This window comes from Quercus suber, unplaced genomic scaffold, assembly GCF_002906115.3.
Source record: "Quercus suber isolate HL8 unplaced genomic scaffold, Cork oak 2.0 scaffold_75, whole genome shotgun sequence".
Lineage (NCBI taxonomy): Eukaryota > Viridiplantae > Streptophyta > Magnoliopsida > Fagales > Fagaceae > Quercus > Quercus suber.
Window position 1 is genome coordinate 629,175 of NW_027069540.1, and position 23,312 is coordinate 652,486.

General features: G+C 33.3%; 3 protein-coding genes across 4 annotated transcripts; 1 reads left to right on the forward strand and 2 right to left on the reverse strand.

Annotated features, from left to right (window-relative positions):
* Positions 1-6,609: 6,609 nt before the first annotated feature.
* Positions 6,610-12,000, forward strand: LOC112029658 (SNAP25 homologous protein SNAP33). Of its 2 annotated transcripts, none has more exons than XM_024062351.2 (6): positions 6,610-6,826; positions 7,992-8,606; positions 10,301-10,394; positions 10,592-10,722; positions 11,384-11,481; positions 11,670-12,000. In XM_024062351.2, exons 2-6 carry the CDS (start codon positions 8,097-8,099, stop codon positions 11,767-11,769), a joined length of 933 nt encoding a protein of 310 aa, XP_023918119.1. In that variant the 5' UTR covers positions 6,610-6,826; positions 7,992-8,096; the 3' UTR covers positions 11,770-12,000. The 2 variants fall into 2 exon arrangements, with proteins under 2 accessions (XP_023918119.1, XP_065629515.1); XM_065773443.1 differs by lacking the exon at positions 6,610-6,826 and adding an exon at positions 7,000-7,123.
* A 4,247-nt stretch (positions 12,001-16,247) lies between these two features.
* LOC112029639 (uncharacterized) lies at positions 16,248-16,783 on the reverse strand. Its single transcript, XM_024062326.2, has one exon. It carries the CDS (start codon positions 16,678-16,680, stop codon positions 16,396-16,398), a length of 285 nt encoding a protein of 94 aa, XP_023918094.1. The 5' UTR covers positions 16,681-16,783; the 3' UTR covers positions 16,248-16,395.
* A 1,630-nt stretch (positions 16,784-18,413) lies between these two features.
* Positions 18,414-22,270, reverse strand: LOC112029649 (heparanase-like protein 1). The gene is made up of 9 exons (XM_024062340.2): positions 22,019-22,270; positions 21,718-21,754; positions 21,360-21,543; positions 21,068-21,213; positions 20,753-20,986; positions 20,154-20,346; positions 19,891-20,016; positions 19,659-19,758; positions 18,414-19,033 (listed from the first exon to the last, which is right to left on the reverse strand). Exons 1-9 carry the CDS (start codon positions 22,226-22,228, stop codon positions 18,644-18,646), a joined length of 1,620 nt encoding a protein of 539 aa, XP_023918108.1. The 5' UTR covers positions 22,229-22,270; the 3' UTR covers positions 18,414-18,643.
* Positions 22,271-23,312: the final 1,042 nt, after the last annotated feature.

The following is a 23,312-nucleotide window of genomic DNA, read 5'->3' on the forward strand; positions in this document are numbered from 1 at the left end:
AACTATAAAATCTTACTTGAAAATACTTCTATCTTTGATTAAACTTGAAAATAAACTGTCTTTGATACAAGCTTGAAAATAAAGCACTGTCTGAAGAGTTACAAGATTACAAAGTAAAACTGTAAAGGGTTACAAGGTTATATCTGTCTGAAAGAGAAGGGTTACAAGATTACAAAAGTCTTTCTGAGAAAGTGAGAGAGCTATCTTGGACCTAAGCTTTAAACTTGGAATTGGATCTGAAATTTGAACCTAATAATTGGACCTTAGTTCTGGACCTATCTTTTGTCTTCGGAGTCTGTCCTTTTATAGATGAAATAAACCATGGTAAGTCTTCAAAAGTAACCTGAGTTAGATAAAGTGAACTCAAGTTAATCTGTTGGTAGAATCTTTGTGGAATCTTGAATAGTAAAAGTAAATCCTTGAACAGTAGTCTATCTGATCTTGTGGAATCTGTCAGAATGTCTATGGAAAACCTGTCGGAGTACGCGTGCAATTAATATCTTGTCAAATATCTCTCTAGATCTTTTTGTCTGCTTGCTTGTGAATAGTATTTTGTCCTTTTGTCTTTTGTCCTTTTATCTTATCTGTCACTTATCTATCACATATCATAGGGGTCTTGGGAATCTTGAAATGCTTCTGGATGAGTCCTATAGTTTGGAGAGGATGATTCCATTACTGTGTCATCTTCATCCTCTGATATCTGTGATGCAGCTTCAAGCAATTACTTTTTAAGCTGTCTTCTGTCTGAGACGGAGGCAAGCTGACACTGGACTTGGCTTTTTTCTAAAAAGAAATTAGGATTTTCTGTATGGGAGAGAGAGGTCCTTTTCTGCAATTCTTGGCAAATATGATCAAAATTAAACTTATTCCACCATTTAATTCAAACTTCCTGGTGAGCATGGGAAAAGGATACTGAGGATGCTTTTCTATCTTGTATTCCCATTTGATGATCCATGGGAGATCTGGAAACTTGTAAAAGAACTGTAAAAAATGTGGAAAATCTTTAAGATGTTGTATGTTTGGTTCTTTCTTGAAACTTTCATAGGCTTTTAGGAGATCAGGAGGAAGAATCATAGCTTCAGGGCCATAAGACATCCACCAGTCAATAAGCCATCAGGTACCATCATGTCTTTCTTTCTATACATATCAAATCGGAAAAACCAAGTGTGTCTGTGAATACTGTTTTGGAATAAAAGGAATCTGTCCCACGCTTCTATATAGTCATAATAATTATAGAACTGAGGCTCAAAGGGATGAGAAAATTTTCTGGGAATCCAGGGCTCTGCCCTCCACTGGGGAGGGGTGAGAATCTGTTTTATAACTACTTTAGAATAACCAATTCTGTTTGGGTCTTGGGAGCAAGGCATGTGTGTAACTAGGACTGAGTCTGTGTCAACTAAAATAAACACATAGAATGTCTGGGTCTTTAATATTTCTATCTTAGGGTGCTCCCATCCTGGGGGTAGCAGCTGTCTAACTAGTGAGAAGGGATCTGTAATATGCTGGTATTCTCTTTCAATCCATAAAATAAAATTCTAAGAATTTTTTAGGAGTTCAACACTGTGATCTTCTCTTAGGGTTTGCTTTTGAATTTGAGAGGTAGAGGGTATGTCTGTTGATTGTTTAGAGGGAGAGGTTAACGGGGGGAAAGAAGAGGCAACTATGTTAAATGGTGTTTTTAAAGGAGGAGGAGTTAAGGGAGGAGGAGTTGAGGGCATGACATAAGACTGTTTAGATGTTGGATTGGAGCTTGGAGAAAGTGGTTGTAAAGGGTTTAGCTACAGGGTATTGGGGTTCTTTCTTGGGGTCTGTTTGAAGAGGAACTAGGTGAGTTGAAGGAGGGACAAGGGAGAAATCTACTAGGGGGAGGAGGGATCGGTGGAGCAGCATAAGACTGTCTAGATCTGGGTTTTGGGGAGTTGCTCTTTGTTGCAGGGGAGCTCATCTTCTCTGTAGAAATTCACGGGTTAAGAAATCAGGAATAGAATTAGATTCTCCTTTAATATATTCAATATCAAAATAAAAAACACTTAAAATAGCCTGCCATCTTGCAAAACTCTGTTTGGAAACAAGATTTTGAACATCTTTCTGTAAAACTTCTTTAGCACTTTTACAGTTAACTCAGATTAAAAACTTTTGGTTAAAAAGATCATTTTGGAATTTTGAAACACACAATATAATAGATAAAATTTCTTTTTTAATAGTACTGTAGTTCTGTTGGGTAGCTGTCCAGGAGCCAGAATGGAATCTAACAATTTGTTCTTTAGTATCATCTTTTGTTACTTGTTTTAGGATTTCACCATAACCTATGTCTGAAGCATCTGTCTCAACAATCTTAAAAGCATGGGGTGAAGGAATAACAATGCAAGGGAGTTGTTTAACATATTTTTTAATATGTCGAACTATCATAGTATGTTTGTCTGTCTATGCATGGGGGGTTCTTTTCTAGCCTTTTATATAAGGGTCTACTTATTTTTCTTAGTCCTTGAAAATAATCTGAAACATAATTTAGGCTGCTAAGAAATCTTTGTAACTGATTTTTATCTTTTATTTCATCTGGGAATTTATCTGCAAATTGAATGGCTCTATCAATGGGACTTAAGGTTCCCTTATAAATATTATGTCCTAGAAATCGAATTTTATCTTGGAATAAGTTTATCTTAGTGGCTGAAACAACTAATCCATTGTGTTTAATTACTTTGACAAATATATCTAAATGTTTCCAATGGTCATCAATTGATTTAGAGAAAATTAACACATCATCTATATAGACAATTGAGAATTCTATAAAAGGTGTAAATATATCATTCATTATATTTTGGAATTCACTTGGTGCATTTTTTAATCCAAAAGACATAACATTCCATTCATAATGACCAAAAGGAAATGTAAAAGCAGTTTTATATCTGTCTTTCTCATCTATTTGTATCTGCCAAAATCCGCTTTTCATATCAAATTTAGAAAATATGGTTGCTTCATGAAGTCTGTCAAGTAAATCTTTCTTATTAAGAATAGGATATCTTATCCATTGTAATTCTGTATTTAAAGTTTTATAATTTATAACTAATCTTGGAACTCCTCGTTCCAATTCTGCCTATTTGTTAACATAAAAAGCAGTACAGCTCCAAGGAGACTTGCTTTTTCTGATTAAACCCTTATTTAAAAGATCTTCAATTTCTTTTTTACAGTGTTCTAATAATTCATTATTAATTTGTATTAGTCTAGCCTTAGTAGGTATCTGTTTTTCATTAAAGTTTTTTCATAAGGTAATTGTACTATATGTCGATGCCTGTGCCAAAAGGCGGTGGGGAGATTAGAACAAATTTCTGCCTCAATTTGTTGTCTGAATGATTTTATTTTATGATGTAGTATAGGGTCTATTAATTGATCAGTAATTCTTTTGTATATTATTTCTATCTTTAAAGATTCTAAATGTCTATTCTTTCTGTCAATTCTTTTTCTATCAATTTCCTTTATTATGGAAATGTTATCAAGGGAATAGATTTCTTTCAAGATAGGTGGCAAGATGAATTTAAAAAGTATGTCTTTTCCTAACACATTAGTTTTAATTCCTTCTTCTGTCGTTAAAAAGGGGTAAAGTAAAGCCATGAAGGGATTTCCTAGAATGATTTTAGAAGAAAGATCTTTAATTAAAACAAAAACTGTTTCAAAGCATACTACATCATTACATATGTGGACATTAGGTATTTTATAATTAATTATTAGCTTTTCTCCATTAGCTTGGGTTAATCTTTCAGATGATTTTTCATAATACTTTAAAGGTACTACTCCTTCTTTTATACAGTTCATATCAGCACCTGAGTCTATTAAAGCAATTTCTGTCAAGGAAAATTCTTTATTAATTACTAAAGTAATTTCTGTATACCATTTTTGGAAGATTACTCTGTCAATTAAGCTCAAAAAATTTTGTTTATTACCATTGTCTTTTTCTGATAAAGGTGGGGGTTTAGATAATTCTTTTAAATTTATTATTTCTGCAATATTCCCTTCATTTATATATATGTGATTATCTTCTTTAATATCTTTAATTTCTTGTTTGAGTATTTTCGCTTCTGTCATTAAATCTTGTAAAGTTAATGATTCTATCTCTTCGTTATCTTTTTTCTTTTCTATCTTTTCTTGCTTGTCTTTTTCTTTTTTGGCTTTTTCTTGTTTTCTACATTCTGTAACATGGTATCCATATTTTTTACATCTAATACAGGCAATAGGTATGTCTATAGATTCTTTCAGACTTAGTAAATAGTCCTTTTTGTCTTGATTAGGTAGATTATCTATCAATTTCATTATTATGTCTTTTTGTTTTCTTTTTCTTTTATTAACTTTAAGTGGGTTGGTTAATTTTAGTTCTTCCTTTTTCTTTACTCAATCTATCTCTTTTTGACTAATATTAAATATTTCCATTAATTCATCTATTGTATCTTTTTCAAATTCTAATTTACTAATTTGTTTAGCAATTTTATTCTGTCTAGCATATTGTTTTTTAGTATGTCTATATTCTTTACATTTATGACAAATAATATGTTTAACATGTCTGTCAGTTTTCTTATTATCTGATGACTCAGTAGTATTTAAAATTGCTATTTCTTTTTCCCTGTCTGTATCTAAAGGTGAATTTAAGATTTCCATCTTTCTTTTTAATTCTGCCAAACTGTTATCTATCATAGATTCCTCAATTAATTTTAGTCTTTCATCAATTACCTCTTTTAAACTATTATTTTTATTTTTCCTACTTTTGTTGACTATTTCTCTATCTAGTATAACCTCTTCTATTATGCTATTTTGTCTTTCTATGTCTCTTTCTATTTCTAGCCCCTTACATATAATTTGTACTGAACTAGCTTTTTTTTTTTGCTTTTCCACCACTTCTTTTGAACTGTTATTATTAGTTTTCCAACCATTATTAACTTTTTCTATCTTATCCTTTATATCTAGTTTCCTACATAGAGATTCTTCAAGAGTACTATTTTCTTTTGGTTTTAACATGTCCTTTCTTATAACTTTCCCTACATCTTCTTTTGTCTCTAGCTTTTTATTATCTTGTCTTTCTATTGTTTTTATCATTTCTTTTACCATTCCTTCTTTTATCATTTCTTTATCTTTTAAACGTGTTATTCTTTCATGAGCAGGGTCATCTCTCATGTTAACATAATCTATATTACTAAAAAAATGAAGAAACAAATTCCAAAAAAAGAAGAAGAAGAAAGAACTAAAAGGGCAAAAGGCCTCTTATTTTTTGTAATAAAAGAAGGAAAAAATAAGAGTATAATTATAATTTTGTACTTTGATGTTATTAATGTTAGTTATTTGCTCCATTTTTTTAAACTACAATGAATGTAAATGTTTGTAAAGAAATCATGTGAGACCTTCGTATCAATGAAAAATCATCAAAATGTGAATCTATAATGTGTTACAAAATATTTACAAGTAAGTTATATCATCAATTTTCTTTAAATTCATTAATTTAATATCCTCAAATCTAAATGCAATCCAAGTGAGTATTTGATAACTTTTTGCTAAATATTTGAATTGGAGAACTTTTTTTTTTTTTTTTTTTTTTAAGCTTGAATTTGATAACTTTTTTAGCAGATATACTTGTCATTCTAATGATTCACATCCACACTATCTTTTGTCAATTGCAACATGATATTAAAAGAATAATATACAAATTGTCAAATGTAGAGGTCATGAATCATGATATATATACTTTTCCATATTTAAAAAGAGAGAGACAGAGACAGAGACATGTTTGCCTTGTATTGATAGTTCAAGCCCAACTTCCAAAGGTCTTAACTTCCAATGGAAAAGAAATCGTCAAAGTCAAAAGAGTCGATCTGGTACGGGCGTGTCCCTTGTGGGAAAGAGAAGATATCAAAGTTTAACCGGCCCAATAAAACATAAAATAAAAATTATAAAATAAGATTTTGGTATATTACCAAAGGAAAATAAATAAATATAAACAAAAGAATAAATAAAAAGAAGGGTAGGTGGTGTAAATTGTGATCAAAGTTTATCCCCAATTTGTCTTATTCAGCCATAAGACAGTAAAAACAATTACAAGGACAATTTTTCTTAAGACAAATTATGATTAAGGGTTGCTTGTCATAGATATTATTTCATTATCTATTAATTATTAACGAGTCATTTAGACTTTGTAAAAAGAATGATAATTTTTTAATAAATTTAAAAAAGAAAAGATAGAATTTAACCTTTGAATGTACCTGTTGAAAATATTAAAAAATATTAACTTTTTTTTTTCAAATCGAGTAAAAATGGTAAGTTATGATTAGAGTATGATTACATAAATAACATTAATTGCACAATTTTTATTATACAAATAAAATATATCAAAAAAATAAAAAATTTAAAAAAAATTACAAAATTGAGTGTCCATATGATTATCGAAAATTTTATTTTTTATTTTAAAAAAACTGAGATAGAAGTGAAAATCACTTTAACAGTGACTTTTTATTTTTTTATTATTTTTAATAATAGATAGAAAAAAACAGTGAGTTTAGTCTTTACTCGGTTTTAAATGTTAATGCACTTTCGTGCCAATTTCCAAATTCCAAACTGTAGACTTTCTATAGTTTCTAGACTCACGCGATTTGAGTCGTTATTGCGTTTGTGTTTGCGTTTGTGTGTGTGCAGACTCTGCACAACATGCTTTGCTAAAGTCCTCATTTGAACCAGTCTAGCCGTCTCTTTCTCTCTCTCTAGAATATATTGGGTGTGTGTGTGCGCGCAAACCACAACTCTTCATCGTTGCAAGATCGTATCTTTGATTTGGTGGAACTTTTTTTCTGAGGTACCCAGATTGTGTTCTCTTATCTACTTGTCTTCCTCAATAGAAATTCAACTTGTTTCTTTTGATTCTGTTTCTGGGTCTTCGTTAAAATCTTTTTATCTATCTGGGTTTTCTTTAATTTCTCTCTTATCTTTCTTGTTATTATTGTACGGTCAACCAACTCCACTTGCATATGCTTTCCTTTTTCTTGTGTTTTAAGGCTATAAAAACGGGACCCATTTATTAGTTTTACTTAGCATGTATGTCTTTATGATCCCAAAGTAGAATTGTACTTCGACTCTCATTTCTGAAATTCAGGTACTTTTTTTTTTTTTTTTATCAATATCTTTGATGGGTTGTGTTCTGTTTTTAATTTTTTTTTGTAATCCTATGTTTGGTTGGTGAGAAATTGGAGGAAAGAAAATGAAAATGAAAATTTTGAAGTTAGGTACAAAAGAAATTGTTGTTTTGGTTGTTAGAGAATGAGGGTAAAGTCAACCAAATCCAATTGCTGCCTTAGGCTCATCTTAGATGATGTTTTAATTTGTTGGGTTCTTGAATGATGACTAATTTTAGATCCAAGAAATTTTTTTCCCCTCCACTTTTCTTGGAACCTAGCAGAGCATATGGGTATCTTGATTCTTTATGTGTGTGTTTTAATTTTTTAAAATTTATTCTCTTTTTGTTTAGGATTCTTGTAGTCTTTATATTTACTCATCAAGAAATTAATTTTCTTTTTCCTTTTGTTCTATTTAGTTTGTAGTCAAATTGTCCAACAGTATCTTTTCTTTGCAAGAATGTGAAATAGAAAAAGAAAGGAATATGATTAACTTTTTATGATCGCCTTGGTTGTATTCCCTCTTGATATAGGAATTTTGGACATGCTTTATGAGTCTCCTACTTTTATATCTAACTTTCCTGCATCATGGTGATGAATAAACCTTAGTTATATTGCTCCTTTGTGTTTATTTTATTTTATGTTTTTCCTCATTGAACCTTTCAGTTTTGGACTATTGTTTAAAGTTTTTCCTCAGCTATATTAATACTGTTAGGCTGTCCTTTAGTCTTGAAGGCTAGATGTGTTTACACTGAATGCTTTCTGAAATTGGCTTGTTGGCTTTTGATTGTTTCTCTTTATAATTACTGATACAATCTCATATGTATTTTCTTCTGTTTACTTCTGCAGGAACATCGTTGATCTGTGTACAGTTCAGCAGTATCGTGGTTTCATTTGCAATATCTTGTATGCCATCATCTTTCTGACTAGATTGTGCATAATCTTCATTTGAAAATGTTTGGTTTAAGGAAATCTCCTTTGAAGGTTGCTAAACATAACTCAGTTGATCCTGGATATCCTGTTCAAGCTAGCTCAAACCCTTTTGACAATGAGATTGATCATAAGCAAAAACATGATCATAAGCAAAAACATAATTCTTCAAGGAAGACTTCTCCTGAGCCTGCCCTAGTTACACCAAATTTTGGCACTAACCCTTTTGATGATGATGAGGGGAAAACAACCTCCTCTTCTTTGTATTCAAATGTGCCTGCTTCAACAGCTAGAAAGAATTACAAAAATGATTTCCGTGACTCGGGTGGATTAGAGAACCAGTCAGTGCAGGAACTGGAGAACTATGCTGTCTACAAGTCTGAGGAGACTACAAAGACAGTCAAAAATTGCCTGAAGATAGCAGAGGACATGAGAGAAGATGCTACACAAACTTTGGTCAGCTTGCACCAGCAGGGTGAGCAAATTACCAGGACCCACATGGTTGCTGCTGACATTGATCATGATCTTAGTAGGGTAAGGTTCTTATTTTCCAAATTGAGGATACCTGCTTATATATTTAAAATATATGTTTCGCTTATGTTTTATTTCCTTATGGTCAATGCTTCTTCTGCATTGACACTTCTCTTGAAATTTATGGGCTTTGCAATAGCATCTTTAGGTCCTTTGTTATATGTAAATTTTGAATAATTCTCTCTTTTACAAGTTGAAAAGCACTTTGTCTTTGATTATGGCGCATATATGCTTAATTGAACTTTTGTAATAGCATGTAGATAGTCAGTGATTTAGGATATCAGTTGTGCTTTAGAAATTTGATTATGAGTGTCTTTACCCCATGGGAGAATAGGTCTTCTTTATATGGTTTTAATCCTGATCCTAGTTTCATAATCAAAGGAGTCATAGCTTTATTAGTTTTGGTTTTGACCTTTTTAATAAAGAAGCAAGCTTTTTTTGACACACACAAACTCAAAATATCAACACAATGAAATTTACCAAGCGTTTTAGTCCCACCACTCTTATCCAACAAAACAAATATACATACTTCATTCTCTAATTTTGTTATATGGGATGAAACAATGAGAAAAAACTGCAAGGAAACGTGATCGATGAGTTCTGTGGATCTCTAACCTGGTGCTGTGCCATCTGTATCTAGAATTGTACAGCCACCCTACCATTATCTCCAGAACTAATCTACTGCTTTACTCTCTACCTGCACCACCGCCACATTGTTGTCATTATGATGCTGTTCCCTCCCCCCACATCTAGCAGCACATCTAAATTTTTAGTAGAAAATAGAATAGTATATTCTGTAGGCATTGAGATAAATGTTTTAACAAAAAAGTGATTAGTTATGTCTTGATGGAGTTGGTGCTTTTAAGATAATAGATGGAGTAGGTAATGTTATTTCATCTTTAGAATATCTAATATTTTTGATGAATTACTGTTTTGCCTCTTGGAGACATTTTTTTACTCTATATTGTTATCTGTTTGAGCAATTACCAACCCCCCCCCCCCTCCCCAAGCACAAGAGAGAGATTATTTTCATGGTCGTGCTGTCATGGAGTTTTTGATCATGGATTATTTTCATGTCTTCCTGGAATTGCAAAAGTAGACGCAAAATTTACTTACCAAGAAAAAAGGAAAGTCAGATTAAGAATGTCAAGACATATAACTTATAGTGCTCAGTTTCTCAGTAGTATATTCTCTCGAGTCTTGACCTAGGAAATATTGCTTCTTTTGGCATTGCAATGTAAGAAGCATGGTCAATCCTAAATCTCCAGCATGTTCCTGTTGAACATGGACACGCTGGAGACACTCTTGCATGGTTTCCTCAAGAGTGTTGGGAGGAAAATATAAATTTTTTTTCTTAATTTTAAAAACATGTATTTAATTATAGACATGTTTCCAAAGTTTTGATAGTTTTGATTTATGTTGAAAAATTAAAAGAAACATAAATATGGCTATAAATAAATAAAATACACCTAAAGATACATATTAATTAATTAATTAATTGTCATATCCCCACCATGTTTTTTTATTTTTCAAGAATGCTGTGTTGCCGTGTTCTGCATGTTTCCATACTTCTTAGATTGCAATCCTCTTATGGCAACTACTATAAGTCCTCTGGTTTTGAAGCTGTTGTTGCCTGGGCTTTTTTGCTTGATCTTCTGAAGTGAAAGACTGTTTAAATAATGTTTTGCTGATTTCAGGGTGAGAAGCTTCTGGGAAATCTTGGAGGTATCTTCTCTAAGACTTGGAAGCCAAAGAAGACACGCCAGATAACAGGCCCTTTGATTACACGAGGTAAATTTGCTTTCTCACTCCAAGACTCAGTTGTCATTTTCCCTTTTAAAATATCAAATATTATATTGGTTTTGGCAATCACAAAAAAGACTGGTGAGGATTGAGCCATCTTTGCCTTGCAACTTTGTGCACACTTTACTTTTTCTTTGTCTTCTTTTGTTTTGTTTTCTTCATGTGTGATATACTTGGTTATGCAGATGATCCATCCAGAAGAAATGGTAACCACTTGGAGCAGAAGGAGAAGTTAGGATTGACTTCTGCCGCCAAGGGACGATCAAATGCACTAACCACACCATCTGAACCCACAAATGCTTTTCAGACAGTTGAGGTTTGTATTTCTTTTTTATCAATTAAGCAATGATATACTGGTGTTCAAATACAACATGAAACAAATTTACTCCATTTTGTTAGAGGTGCACAAGGAACCCAACCAAAGGTTGAACCAGGTCAAACCAGCCTTATTGAGGTGGATTTGTTTTTGGAGGCTCCATCTGTTTGATTTGGCCTTGGTTCAGTAACCATAGAAAGTGAAACAACCTATTAAAACAACCTCTACGTATTCATTTGAGATTTTTCACTTGTGAACATACATCTTTTTGGTTTTTGAAATCTTGTCAGATCCATTGAAGTGGTCATATATGCAATTGCTCATAATTAAATATATATATATATATATATATATCATAGTTGACTCAAGTGAAAATGGGAGAAATTGAATATTTGGTTGGTTATTGGTGTGAGACCTATTTCAATTCAAGCCATGACTCTAGGTAGCCCTAGCTGGTCAAACAAACAGAACCAAACCAAACTTAGCTAAATTTCTTGTCTTTGTCCTTTTGGTGAGTTCAATGTGATTCCCGACCAACTCTAGTTTGGTTCTGGATTCTCCTCCGACCCAAAGCAAAGAGAACCATGCTTAAACACGCTTGCACTATTGGTTGTTTTCTTGGTATATGTATGTCATTCAATCTCACCATCTCTGTTTACAGGTGGAGAAGGCAAAGCAGGATGATGCACTGTCTGATATAAGTAGCATATTGGGAGAGCTGAAGGATATGGCTATTGACATGGGGTCTGAAATTGAAAGGTTGGTAATGTGGATTCATTTACATGGGAGTCCCAAAAACCTAGTTCACATCCCCCCTTCATCTTGTTATTAATAAACAAAGTTGGGATGCTACATTCTTGAAACTGTCAATTTTTATTTCAATCATCTTCTACTTTTTGGTTTACCGGAATAGATCTAATTATTATTATTGCTCATGATTACCACAGGCAGAACAAGTCTCTGGATCATTTCTATGATGATGTTGATGTGGTAGACATGCGTGTGAAAGATGCTAATCGACGTGCTCGTCATTTACTTGGAAAGTAGAGTGCAGGAACATCAGATTTGCGTTGCTAATACTAGCTTCCAACACTGTTGACCGGGGCAAAATTCTCTCATTGTTTCTCTTATGCACGGTTATGGGCATGGATTAAACAATCTTTGGTGTATATGTTTCTTGTTTTGTTTACACACATTTATAGCAGGATTTTACAGAGCTTTAAATCATTCATTAGGTCTGGCACATTTTAAATGCTAATGCCTTGCCCCTTTTTTTTCTTTCTTTTTCTTTTTTTTTCTTTTTTTTTTTAACCTTGTGTTGGGAATGTTTTATTTTTAAATGTAGACTTGCTGAGATTATGCCAGCAAAATCACCATTCACCAGGAACCACACTTGTGTAGAAGTCCGAAAGTGCCATATGATCAAAAGTGGAAATATTCATGACTTTTTGCTTTTCTTTTTTTGATAAACGAAATATTCATGACTTCAGAAAAGCAAAACCGTGTCCTCTGTCTAAACTCGAAGGGCAGCCAAAAGAAGCTGTTCTTATTTATTGATTTTTTTTGGAGGGAGGTGGGTTGTAAGACCTTCCCCTCTTACGATATCAAACGCATTGAAGCATAAGAGAAGCAGAGTGACATTATTTTTTAAAATACTTGAATAATCCAAAGGCCTGGTATATGCCTCCTGGGGTCTCTAGTCAGGCAGAAACCCTTCTATTCCTGAATTATCAGTCTTTGATAAATCGTCAATGACATACTGCAGATCTCTTCCAGAATTCCAGTCAATGGTAAGAAATAGAAATCCAGAAAGGTAACATTAATTCAATTCGATTTCTGAAACTGGGCTGACCATTACAAGATTTCAGTCAATCAAATAAGTTAAATTTTTTGATTTTTTGATTTTTTTTTTTTTTTTTTTTAAATCTTCCATCAAACTGCTATTGTCCTAAGAACCTTCCACAATTACAGCAACAGGCATCTAAGACCTTATATAAATTCTAATAATGCAAACAGAGGACACTGAAAACAGAGATTGAAAAAGTATTCCAACAGATTATACTAATCAGTTAGGAAAGCACATTAATTAACTAAAAGTACTAAACATGATTTTAAACTCGGGTTTGGTTTGAACTTTTTTTTTATTATTTTTATTTTTTTTTAGCATATGGTTTGACATTTTGAGAAGAGTTGCTCTTTGGAGAGCATAGTATGATGAAAGTTGCAAGTTGTATTCCGCCAGGGGGGGGGGGTGTTTGGGTGTTGGCCTCTATGGTAGAATCAGTCGGGGGTTTGAGAGGCGGCGGTTTACCCTGTGGCGGATGTCAGCGGTTCGAGTCTGCTTATCTCTAACTCGTGAACTTAGCCAATACAAACCTATATGATAGCACCCAATTATCCGATCCAGCAGTTCGACCTATAATTTCTCATTCATGAACATTGATAAGATCCTTCCATTTAGTAGCACCTTAGGATGACATAGCCTTAAAGTTAAGGGCAAAGTTCAAATGAGGAAAGGCTTACAGTGGACTAAAATAAAGTGACTATTGAATAAAGAGATTCAATCGAGAAAATAAGAAAAAAAACAAAAAAATTCCAAAAGAATGGTATGGATTTGCAAAAATTCTGTGAATAAAAACTAAAAAAGAAATATCAAAGCTATTCTGATGATTCAATAATAATATTATTACTTCAATTTTGAGTTCTTATTTTGTTCGACTATATAGATCTTAGCAATGGAATAATTAAGTCATAATTTATTGGTTGATTGTATCATTAACTATTTACTTATTTTGGCGTGAGGAACTTATCATGAATCCACTAATTTCTGCCACTTCTGTTATTACTGCTGGGTTGGCCTCTTAATCGCGGCAATTTCTACTCCTACTAATAGTTTAGCACACTCTTTGTTGTTACTATGGGGTCCAGAAGCACAAAGAGATTTTACTCATTGGTGTCAATTAGGCAATCTGTGGACTTCTGTTGCTCTCCACGACGCTTTTGGACTAATAGGTTTCATGTTACATCAATTTGAACTTGCTTGATCTGTTCAATTGCGATCTTATAATGCAATTGCATTCTCTGCTCCAATTGTTGTTTTTGTTTCACCTCCTTTTCAGGGAGGGCTAACGCTTGTTGGGTATTTTGGTTTGACACTACTTCACACTTCCATCCCAAAGCATACCTATTACATTATATATATTATATCAGAAAATAGATTTTCTATTTTATATCAGAATAAAAGAAAGATTGCCTAGTTGAGGTGTGATATGATTGCATCACAATGCCTAAGTACACGATCTAATAGGTCATTGTACTTCACTTAATTTCCTCTGCAATATTGGGCTTTGGCGGTATTTATCATGCACTTCTAGGACCTGAGTCCAATCCATCATAATAGAAGTGAAAGAGGGCATTTATGCTCGTCGTGTCCTTTATATGGAAATCAAAAGCCATGGTGCTATTCCTTTGACTCGTACTGAAATTAATATTAATGGTTTAATCCGTTTGAGGTAGAAACAAAGGTTCCATCGGAACAATTATTTATTTCTATTTCAGGGCATCTCGTCTCTCTTTTTTTTAATAACAAGAAAGGTGTGGATAAATAAATGACAAGAAGATATTGGAGCATCTGTTATAAGCATCCCAATCGTTTGGTAATTAAGAAGTACAAAAAGAAATAAAAGAAATATTGATTGACAAAAAAAAAGCATTCATTCTTTTCATTTTAGTTTCAAGTCATTTTTTAAAATACTTCAATTGGGATTACACAGAAAAAATTAATTATAAACACTAATATAATTAGATCAGCTCTTCATAAACAAACTTGGGATTTGCAATCCTAGGTAAGATCGGTTCATGATCATGGGATCCTTTTCTATCAGATAGGAAGGGCTGTTGAACAAAATGTATTTCTAAGTAATTGCTCCATACATCCTATATCTATCTATGAAGAAAAAATCATGTAACAAAGGGGATTCTTATTTGTACAAAAGGTACTTCAAACTTGGAAAACCACTATGATCCCCTATCTGAAAATTCCCAATTCCCCTTTAGGGGCAGCTCCCTCATATTCCCATGCACATTTATCAACCTTGATTAAGCAACCCAAGGCTTAGGTGGATATGAATTCAGATGTTGAACATGATTAGGATTTCTAGTTATTAGTTAGTTACAAATAGATAGGTTAGAATGAGTTAAGAGGTAGAGACTCCCTAGAAGTAGTCTCACTTGGAGAAGGTTACTCTCTCGAAGAAGTCACACACTTTCATTCTCATCATCACATTCACAAATCCATTCTAAAACCACCACCAACCATTCTATCCTTACTATCTAAGAACCCTAATTGCATCACATCAACCCTGAAGCATTTTCCCTTCAAAAACCCACCTCAAACCACACATACATTCTGCCCTAGCCATGTCCAACCTACCATGCCCTAAAATCCTCATCCTAGTCCTCACATCCTCAAGTATTCACACCCAACCATATCCCCTATGTGATCTTATCTTCTTCTTTTTTATAGGTCCCTATTGTGATCTTATCATAATCAAAGAAACATCTTGTGCTTATTTATGAAAGAGGGGGAAAAAGGGGGGGAACACTTCCACATAGTTGCAAGTTGCAACAGTTATAATGGAATACACTTGACATTGGAACTCCAAACAATCTAGAATGCATACCCAAGAATCCCTCACAGGAACCAATATGAGTCTCAACCTACATGGCCTGTTTTATCTCTTTTCATGTATGAGCTGCATTTACATTGCTCAACCACAAACAGAAACAGTCTGTATGAATAGTAAGTCTCTCAAGTTAGCTGTGCATCCTTGAATGCACTGCCTGTCAAGTGTCAAATGCATTGCATGTGCAGACTAGCAATGAATGATATATCACAAGACAACTCAAGTATTTGACTTGTCCAAGCTGAGTCTGCCAATATAACTGAATTGAAACCACCAGCTTTAGAGCCTAATCCCTTACCCTCAAGAGTTCAGCATCCACTACTCTTAACCCAATTAGTCCAACACATCATGAGGAAAACATTACTAAGTCGAAAACAATGTATTTCTTTTTCAGCAAACAGTTGGCTCAAAACTTCTATAATTCACACTGATAGTTGTACAACAACAAATCAACAATATCACCTCAAACATTTCTCACTTTACACAAGCTTATCAACAAACAAAATGCAAACTTGATTATCTTGCTTACACATTTCACAAGCCAAATATTCAGCAAACTAGTAAATTTCACAACTACCACACAGGTAAGCATCCTAATCTAAACATCAAACCCAAAAACCCAGCACCAACACTAAACCAATTCTTTCTCACTTTAGCATCAATTGCCCAACGTTTCCTATCTGGGCATTCCTCAAAACTCAATCATAAAATCCAAAACCCATCAAAGAAACCCTCAAAACCCATTATAAACAACTCACCAAAAGAACCCATAAATCCCTCAATCACCAACACCAGTCACAGAATCAAGCAAAATAAGATAAACCCATCAAAGCCTTGAAATCATAGCAAATAACAATTACTCAATTAAAACCCAATATCCAAAAATTCAAAACCCTTGCTCTATAACAACAACAACAACAACAAAAATTAGAGAAACAAAACACTTTTTGCCGCAACAAAAACTTCAAAAAAGAAAAAGAAACATAATCTATATTGAGTTACAGGGTTTGAGGTCCATGATGCTCTTGACTTTTGGAGCATAGAGAGAGTAAATCACAGCCTGTCTCTTCGCAATTTCGAGCTGGGCCTTTCCGTGTGAGAAAGCCGAGGCAATCGAATCCGGGTCGGATAGAGTCCGATTCTGGCGGAACCCGTCAATGGTTCGGCGCTTGGTGTATTCCCTGATGTTGTAGTCGCTGAACTGCCTGGCCGTACGTAGGAGAGACCGAAATAGAAACAGAACCTCCGACCTTGTTGGAACAACGTTAGCCATTTCTATGTTGGGTTTGGAGATTTTAATGAGGAAGAGAAAAAAAGAGAGAGAGAAAGAGAGAGGTTTATGATTATAATCTAAGGAGGCTTGAAATTGAATGTAAGATGAATAGAATAGAATCTATCCTTAGTTTAGTTTAGTTTTGCTTAGATTGGGCCTAACCCACTTTTATATCTCCAAAGTAAAGGCCCATATGGTGATTTTCGCTTGGAACTAGATTCGATTGTGTAAGTTTGTAAATAATTTCGTTTTGAAAACTTCGTTGATTTGTGAAGGTGTATAACAGTTTACTCGTGGTTTTACTATATATAGGTAAATAATAAGTTAATTGTTAGGTTTTGTGGACTAGATGTTAGCAACTCATGACCAAAAAAAAAGTTGAGTCTTATTGAGGTTTTGATGTATATTTATAAGTCCAAGACGAAAGCCCAAGATTTGTTGAAGAAAACCAAGTTTCTGTAATCTCGACTATAAGTTCAATTGATCGAGAATCTTAGATGTCTTTGTTAGAAACATTAAAAGATGCTAGTTGGGTTACTTTATATAACATTGTGCTAGTCATCATCTTGCGTTAGATCCTAAAAAAATAACTTTAGATACATCTTTATCATTCTTTATTTTTGCATGATGTGGGTGTTCTTAACAGTTAACATAAGTATTATATCGGGTTCAAGTGGTAACGCAACAGTAATAACATTTTTTGTAATCTCATGTCTGTGGTTTAAATCTCACTTTTCTTTTTCGTCACTATTTACCTATAAATAAATAAATAAAAATTATATATAAAAATAAAAAAACAGAGAAAAAAGAAGAATGTATCTTATAAAAATGTATCTCATGGATACTATACATGTGTTGGATGTCTGACAATATGTGAGGTTTTCTGGGTGTGGGAGCTCTACGCCAATTATGTGACATCTAATGCATATATCAGATATATTATATAATTTTCTTTTTTAAGCTTCAATTTGTACTTGTGCATGATAGCATGAGACTTACCATTCCAGATACTGAGTAAAAAAAAATACTAATCAAAAGAAATGAGATAGTAATAAAGATTCAAAAGTGATCCCTTTTTTTTTTTTTTCATTTTAATACCAACTTTATCGGACATTTTTCAATCTCCTATCCCAATTAACTTGGGAAAACACTCAAGTTATTATCAATTTTACTACAAAAAATTTACAAACTAATGTGATAATAAATACAATTGGTGTCATTTTCATAACATGATAAATAAATGTTTAAATTACTTTTTTGTAATTAGTGTCATATTAATTTGTAAGGTGAAGCTTGTGTCCATTGCCTTTTAGTACTGGACACAATACAATTTGAACATGTGTTTGTATCTTAGCGTGTCTAGTGCAAAAAAGCAATGAACACAAGCCGTATCCTAATTTGTAAGATTTATGTAATAAAATTTTTGGTATCCCTACCATTGCTTTGCAAGTTTTGTAAGGCATGCTTTAAATTCAATACCTTCTCCCATTTTGCAGTTTTTTCCTAGTATTGTTTCCTTGATTTACTACTTGAATGCAGTAACTGTTTACAACTTGTAGTGGGGATCCTGCGTTTAACATAACTAGGAAGAAATAAGAAAACGAAAACGATATTGGGGTATCATACATATTAATTTAACTTATAGAGAATCCAATTGTCATTAAAAATAGGATTATATTGCACTTGCTAGTTTGATCCAGCTTAAGTGAAATGGTATACATTGCAGATATACACATTGTCAACAATATTTTACAATTGATAAACAATATCAAATCAAGTTTCTCGGACAAAAAGGATTGGAAAAGATTAAGAATAAAATAAATAAGCAATGTCTACACGGGTATTAGCAACATTTCAGAGCAATAACAGCAAAGGATATATCATATCTTATTCACTCAGAAACATATTTTTGCAGAGGCTATGATTTGCTGTAATTACAACATAGCATGAGCGCAGATGAAAATTATGCACAAGCAGGAGCCTCAAAGTTGGGAATTACTATGAAGGCAATGGACAAAGGCGAGATATATATTGGAGAATTATCATCATTTAGGACAGGGTGCAATATTGGGAGTTCTCCATTTGTAACATTCAATGGATTTCCATTTAGAACTGTGGTTTGGCTTTGAATGTCCCCATCTTTTGGAGTTAAGTGATACTCTTCTCTGTATGATAGTCCATCCGAAGCTTTATTCTTTTCATCCCTTGAATTTTTTTGTTTCTGACCAAACTTGGAAGACCTTTTTAGCGGAATGCTCTTCTTTCCCTGCATATTGATGTTCACGCGGTTGTAGACAGTGATTATGAATTCAGACTGCTTGCTCAAATTAAGCAGCAGCAAAGTTACACCACCCTGTAACAAGGTAATGACAATTAGTTAAATTATGGTGGTAAGACCAGGGAATAGGAATATCAATATGAAAAATTATTAGTGTCAAAATAATGTTTCTTTTTATATGTTTAGTCGCCTTAAAAGGGTTTTAGGAACATAGTATGTTAAAATCAAATGCAATGCTTGAATCCTTAATCTGATTCCAGCTAGGCAATACAAAAAATCTGATTATAATTGATTCATAGTGTTGGACATTAAGCAAGCCACATGTAATGTATGCCTGGAGTGCTATAATCTAGGTGTGACCTTAGTCTGAAATGTGAAGCACAAAGGTCAAGTCTACACAGATCATGCAAGTTAGTACAATTATGAAACCTATGTGGTGCATATGCAATGGTTGGAACCCAACACAAATTGGGTTGGCCGATGTATATGTTCATGCCAAAGCTTGATCAGCTGTAAATGATCACAGAAGCAACTCAAAATGATTAAAAAAACAATTGGAGGTTCTGAACATCTCAGAATGTTATAGATAAACCTATTGTTCTCAAGATCAAAATTAAGAAACTATTGTTTTGAAACTCCAAAACTGTCCCTAAAATTTTCTTAATGACTTGGAACAAAATCAACATATATAGAGCCTTACTCTTCCTTTTGAGCAGTGAGCATAAATACGTAATTCTGGAGAAGCATCAGTATCAACTTCAAGAACACCTGTTCCCATAAGTCGATGCCACAGAAGTGCACTACTCAGAAGAAGAAATTCATAATAAGAAAACACTGCTCAATTAGATAGGGCTGTCCTTTTTCTTTTTCTTTTTTTTAAACCAACATATATTTTCTACATTATAGGTTTTATCAAAAGTTCATGCTCTTGCCTGTAGTAATCAGGGTTGGGTTCAAATGTGGTTCTGTTGAGGAGAGCGTAGTTGCCACCAACTAACGACTGCCTGCAATATACCTTAGTATTGTACTTAGCTGCCATTCCAAGCTGATCTAAGTACCTAAAATTCATAAAAAAAAATAAAGCAATGCTAGAATTGATTAAACAGAAACATTTTAGATTTAGTCTCTATTTCACTGACAAAATGAAAGAACAGGTAAGAGGAAATGATGCAAGTAATGAGGCAACCAAGATTACCAGAAGCTATTCACAAATCTGTCAGACACATTAGGAGCACCACCACCAAAGGCACCACCAGATTCTCCAACCCATATAGAAGCCCAAGGACCATTCTTTTGAACCGTTTGTTCAACATCTGTGAATGTGCCTAATATGGAGTTGCTCAAGTGAGATGGATCCAATATCTTATTTACAAGATTGCGATCGTTAGCTGAAAAGAAGAGGAGTTGTATCAGCAGAAAGCACTCTTCAACAAAGGCTAAACAAGACCAAAACTTTGTCTGTGTTCTTACTATAAACTGAATAGAGCTATGTCAAATGTCATTTATCTTACCAAATTGGATGATGAATAGTTAGAAGTGGAAAATTTTTGAGTTGATCCTCAATATCCTTCCTGTGAGGGCTCATTTAAAAAGAATTGCATACATTGAATGATTGAATTACTGTTTCATTGCCTTCTAACCATTTACTGTGGCTGTCTTAATTTCAGGGAAAAGAAAATTTTCTGAAAAAGTTAATTATTTTATATCTAAGCTATATAAGAAGATTTGTATATTATCAACTGTGGTAAGTGCATATATCAATGGTAAGAGAATTTTGGAACCATGATTGCATACCTGGGCCTAAATTGTAAATATGATATGTCACAATATTGACTACGCCTGAACCTGAATCCTGAAGAAGCCGATTAAACCAGTTCTTGTCATAGAATCCTCCAGGGGCAACAAGTTTAGGTTTGAAAGTGGATTTCCAGTACAACTCGTACATAATTTTTTTAAGGATGATCAGATCTTTTGCATACTGTGCAGCCTCAACTCTTGCCCCAATGCCACGTCCACTCAACTCATTACCTACATTTGCCAGGGTGAGGATAGGGGTGAAGCACAATAAGATAACAGCAATAACAAAGAGCTTAGTCTATTGGTACATACCAAATTCCCATGAATCTATATGGTATCCCTTTGAAATGGTATACTTGATTAGAGCCTCAGCATTACTAGGGTCCCAATCTCCTAGCCAGAGAATACCTTGATTATGCCTCCCATTGAGAGCATTCAAGCCAAATGTTACAATTGCCCTGCAAAGGAAAGGTTCAAACTACATTCACAATAATGGAAGCATGATTGCACAATTTCAATCTTGATGTAGTCTCATAAGACAATCAGAGAACATTTAAAATGAGTTTTGTATTCCATAGGTGTTAAAGAATGTCATGAATCTTACCCCGTCTTACTGAAAAACTGGTTCAACTCATCCCATCTGCTCATGGATAAACATCCTGTTGTATATCCAAACAAACCGTTTCCCTTTCTTTGAAATGGATAGCAAGGGTTCCCTGGATTTCCTACATCGTAAATTACTTGGTCTTCCAGAGAACCTCCAACTCTAATCCTTAAATGCTTAAAAGCTGTCAATCCACCCGCATTGAAAGAGTAAGATTATTTTGTAAGTCAAAAGTGTTTCCCAAAGATACTAATGTTAAAAGATATAGATCGCCATTTATCACTACTCTAAATGATACTAGAATGACATGAAAAGCTTCTAAAATGTTGCAAACTTATTGAAGTATACACAAACAAACCTTGAATTGTCTTGGCAAGTAAAGGATTAGACAAGTCCTGAAAAAACCAATCCATACTTCAATGAAATATGTTTAATATTGGATTCTCTCATGTTCATGACAGACACGACTCGTGTTGGTGAAATATCAACCATACTATGTTAAATGGATGGCTTTAATTTTACATAAAGGGGTCTGAAAATTTTTCTGTGAAATCATGAAAATAATTTTATTGGTGCATGGCTGAGATTTCACCAAAACAAATCATGTCATATACATGAAGATGAGAGGACATATACATATAAGTTTTCTAAATTCTCACCATGGTTATCGCAGATGCATTTTGCCAAGTACAAAAACCGTATCTACAATAATCACTGGGCCACCAATCAATAGTTGCACAAATGTAAGTATCATCAGTTTCAGCTGTCTCTGTAGTTCCATCAACTACAATTTTAGCAAAGTTAAGTTCTTGAGCCAAAATTGCAGGGAGAGAAACCAGCATGAACAACAAGGTGAGGCTGAATCCCATTGTTTGATAAATGACAACAGCCTCACCACCAACTCAACTTATACAAATTAACTGCAAAACAAAAAAAGAGAAAACATATAAATCAGAAACATATCTTCATAGGTGTGGTACCATTGTTACATGCTTATGGAATTGGATTACATGACATCAAAGTATTTCAACTCAGTTTAAGGGAGCTATAGAATTTACTATTGTCATTTTGTCGGATTTGCATCCTCCCACGTTCATGTATAACATGATTCATGTTGTAGAAATCTCAACTATACAGTATTGAATGTATGGCCATGATCTTGCAGCACCCTAACTATGTGCAACTCATAGTAGGAACCATATGTGGTGATAGGATCATAGGATTCATAGCCATTTATTTAACATTCATATGGACTAGATTTTATAACTTGAAAGTATTAAAGCACATTAATTTAGATATATATAGCATTGTAACATGACCCTAGGAAAAGAGAGAGAAAAGAGAAAGAAAAAAAAAAGTAACATCTACAAAGTGAAAACATATAACTTGAGATTCACATTTAAAATTGATAGAAAAAATTAATTTTAACTAAATAAATAAGAGTAAAAGAAAATTAGATACAATTTTCGTTTGAAAGAAATCCCAGGGCTAAAAAATATGAACAAAAGCTAGAAACAGAAACCATTAAAGAAAACTAACCAGGGATAGGAGCTAGGACATGCTAGAGATTTGAAAAATAAGTTAGAAGAAGAATATTTATAGTCTTTGAGAAAGGTAACAGAAACAAGAAGTGGAAAGCAACGCCAATGTTACTCACATTAATAATTACAATGCTATACTGACCAAATTAAATACTACAAAACCAGTTCCTAAAATTAAAAGAGTAACATTAAAAAACTCAAATAATTTTTTTAAAATAATTATTAAAAACAATAAAAGAGTACAATGCAGACTATTTTTGAAGAAGAGAGCAAAATCCAATTATTAAAGGGACAACATTACAATAATTTTATTTATAAAAAGAAAAAAAAAATCAGATTCAGAATTTCTATTTGTCACAATTTAGAAATTCAACTTTTCCCCAAAACAACTTAAAAGCTTGACAAAAAAAAA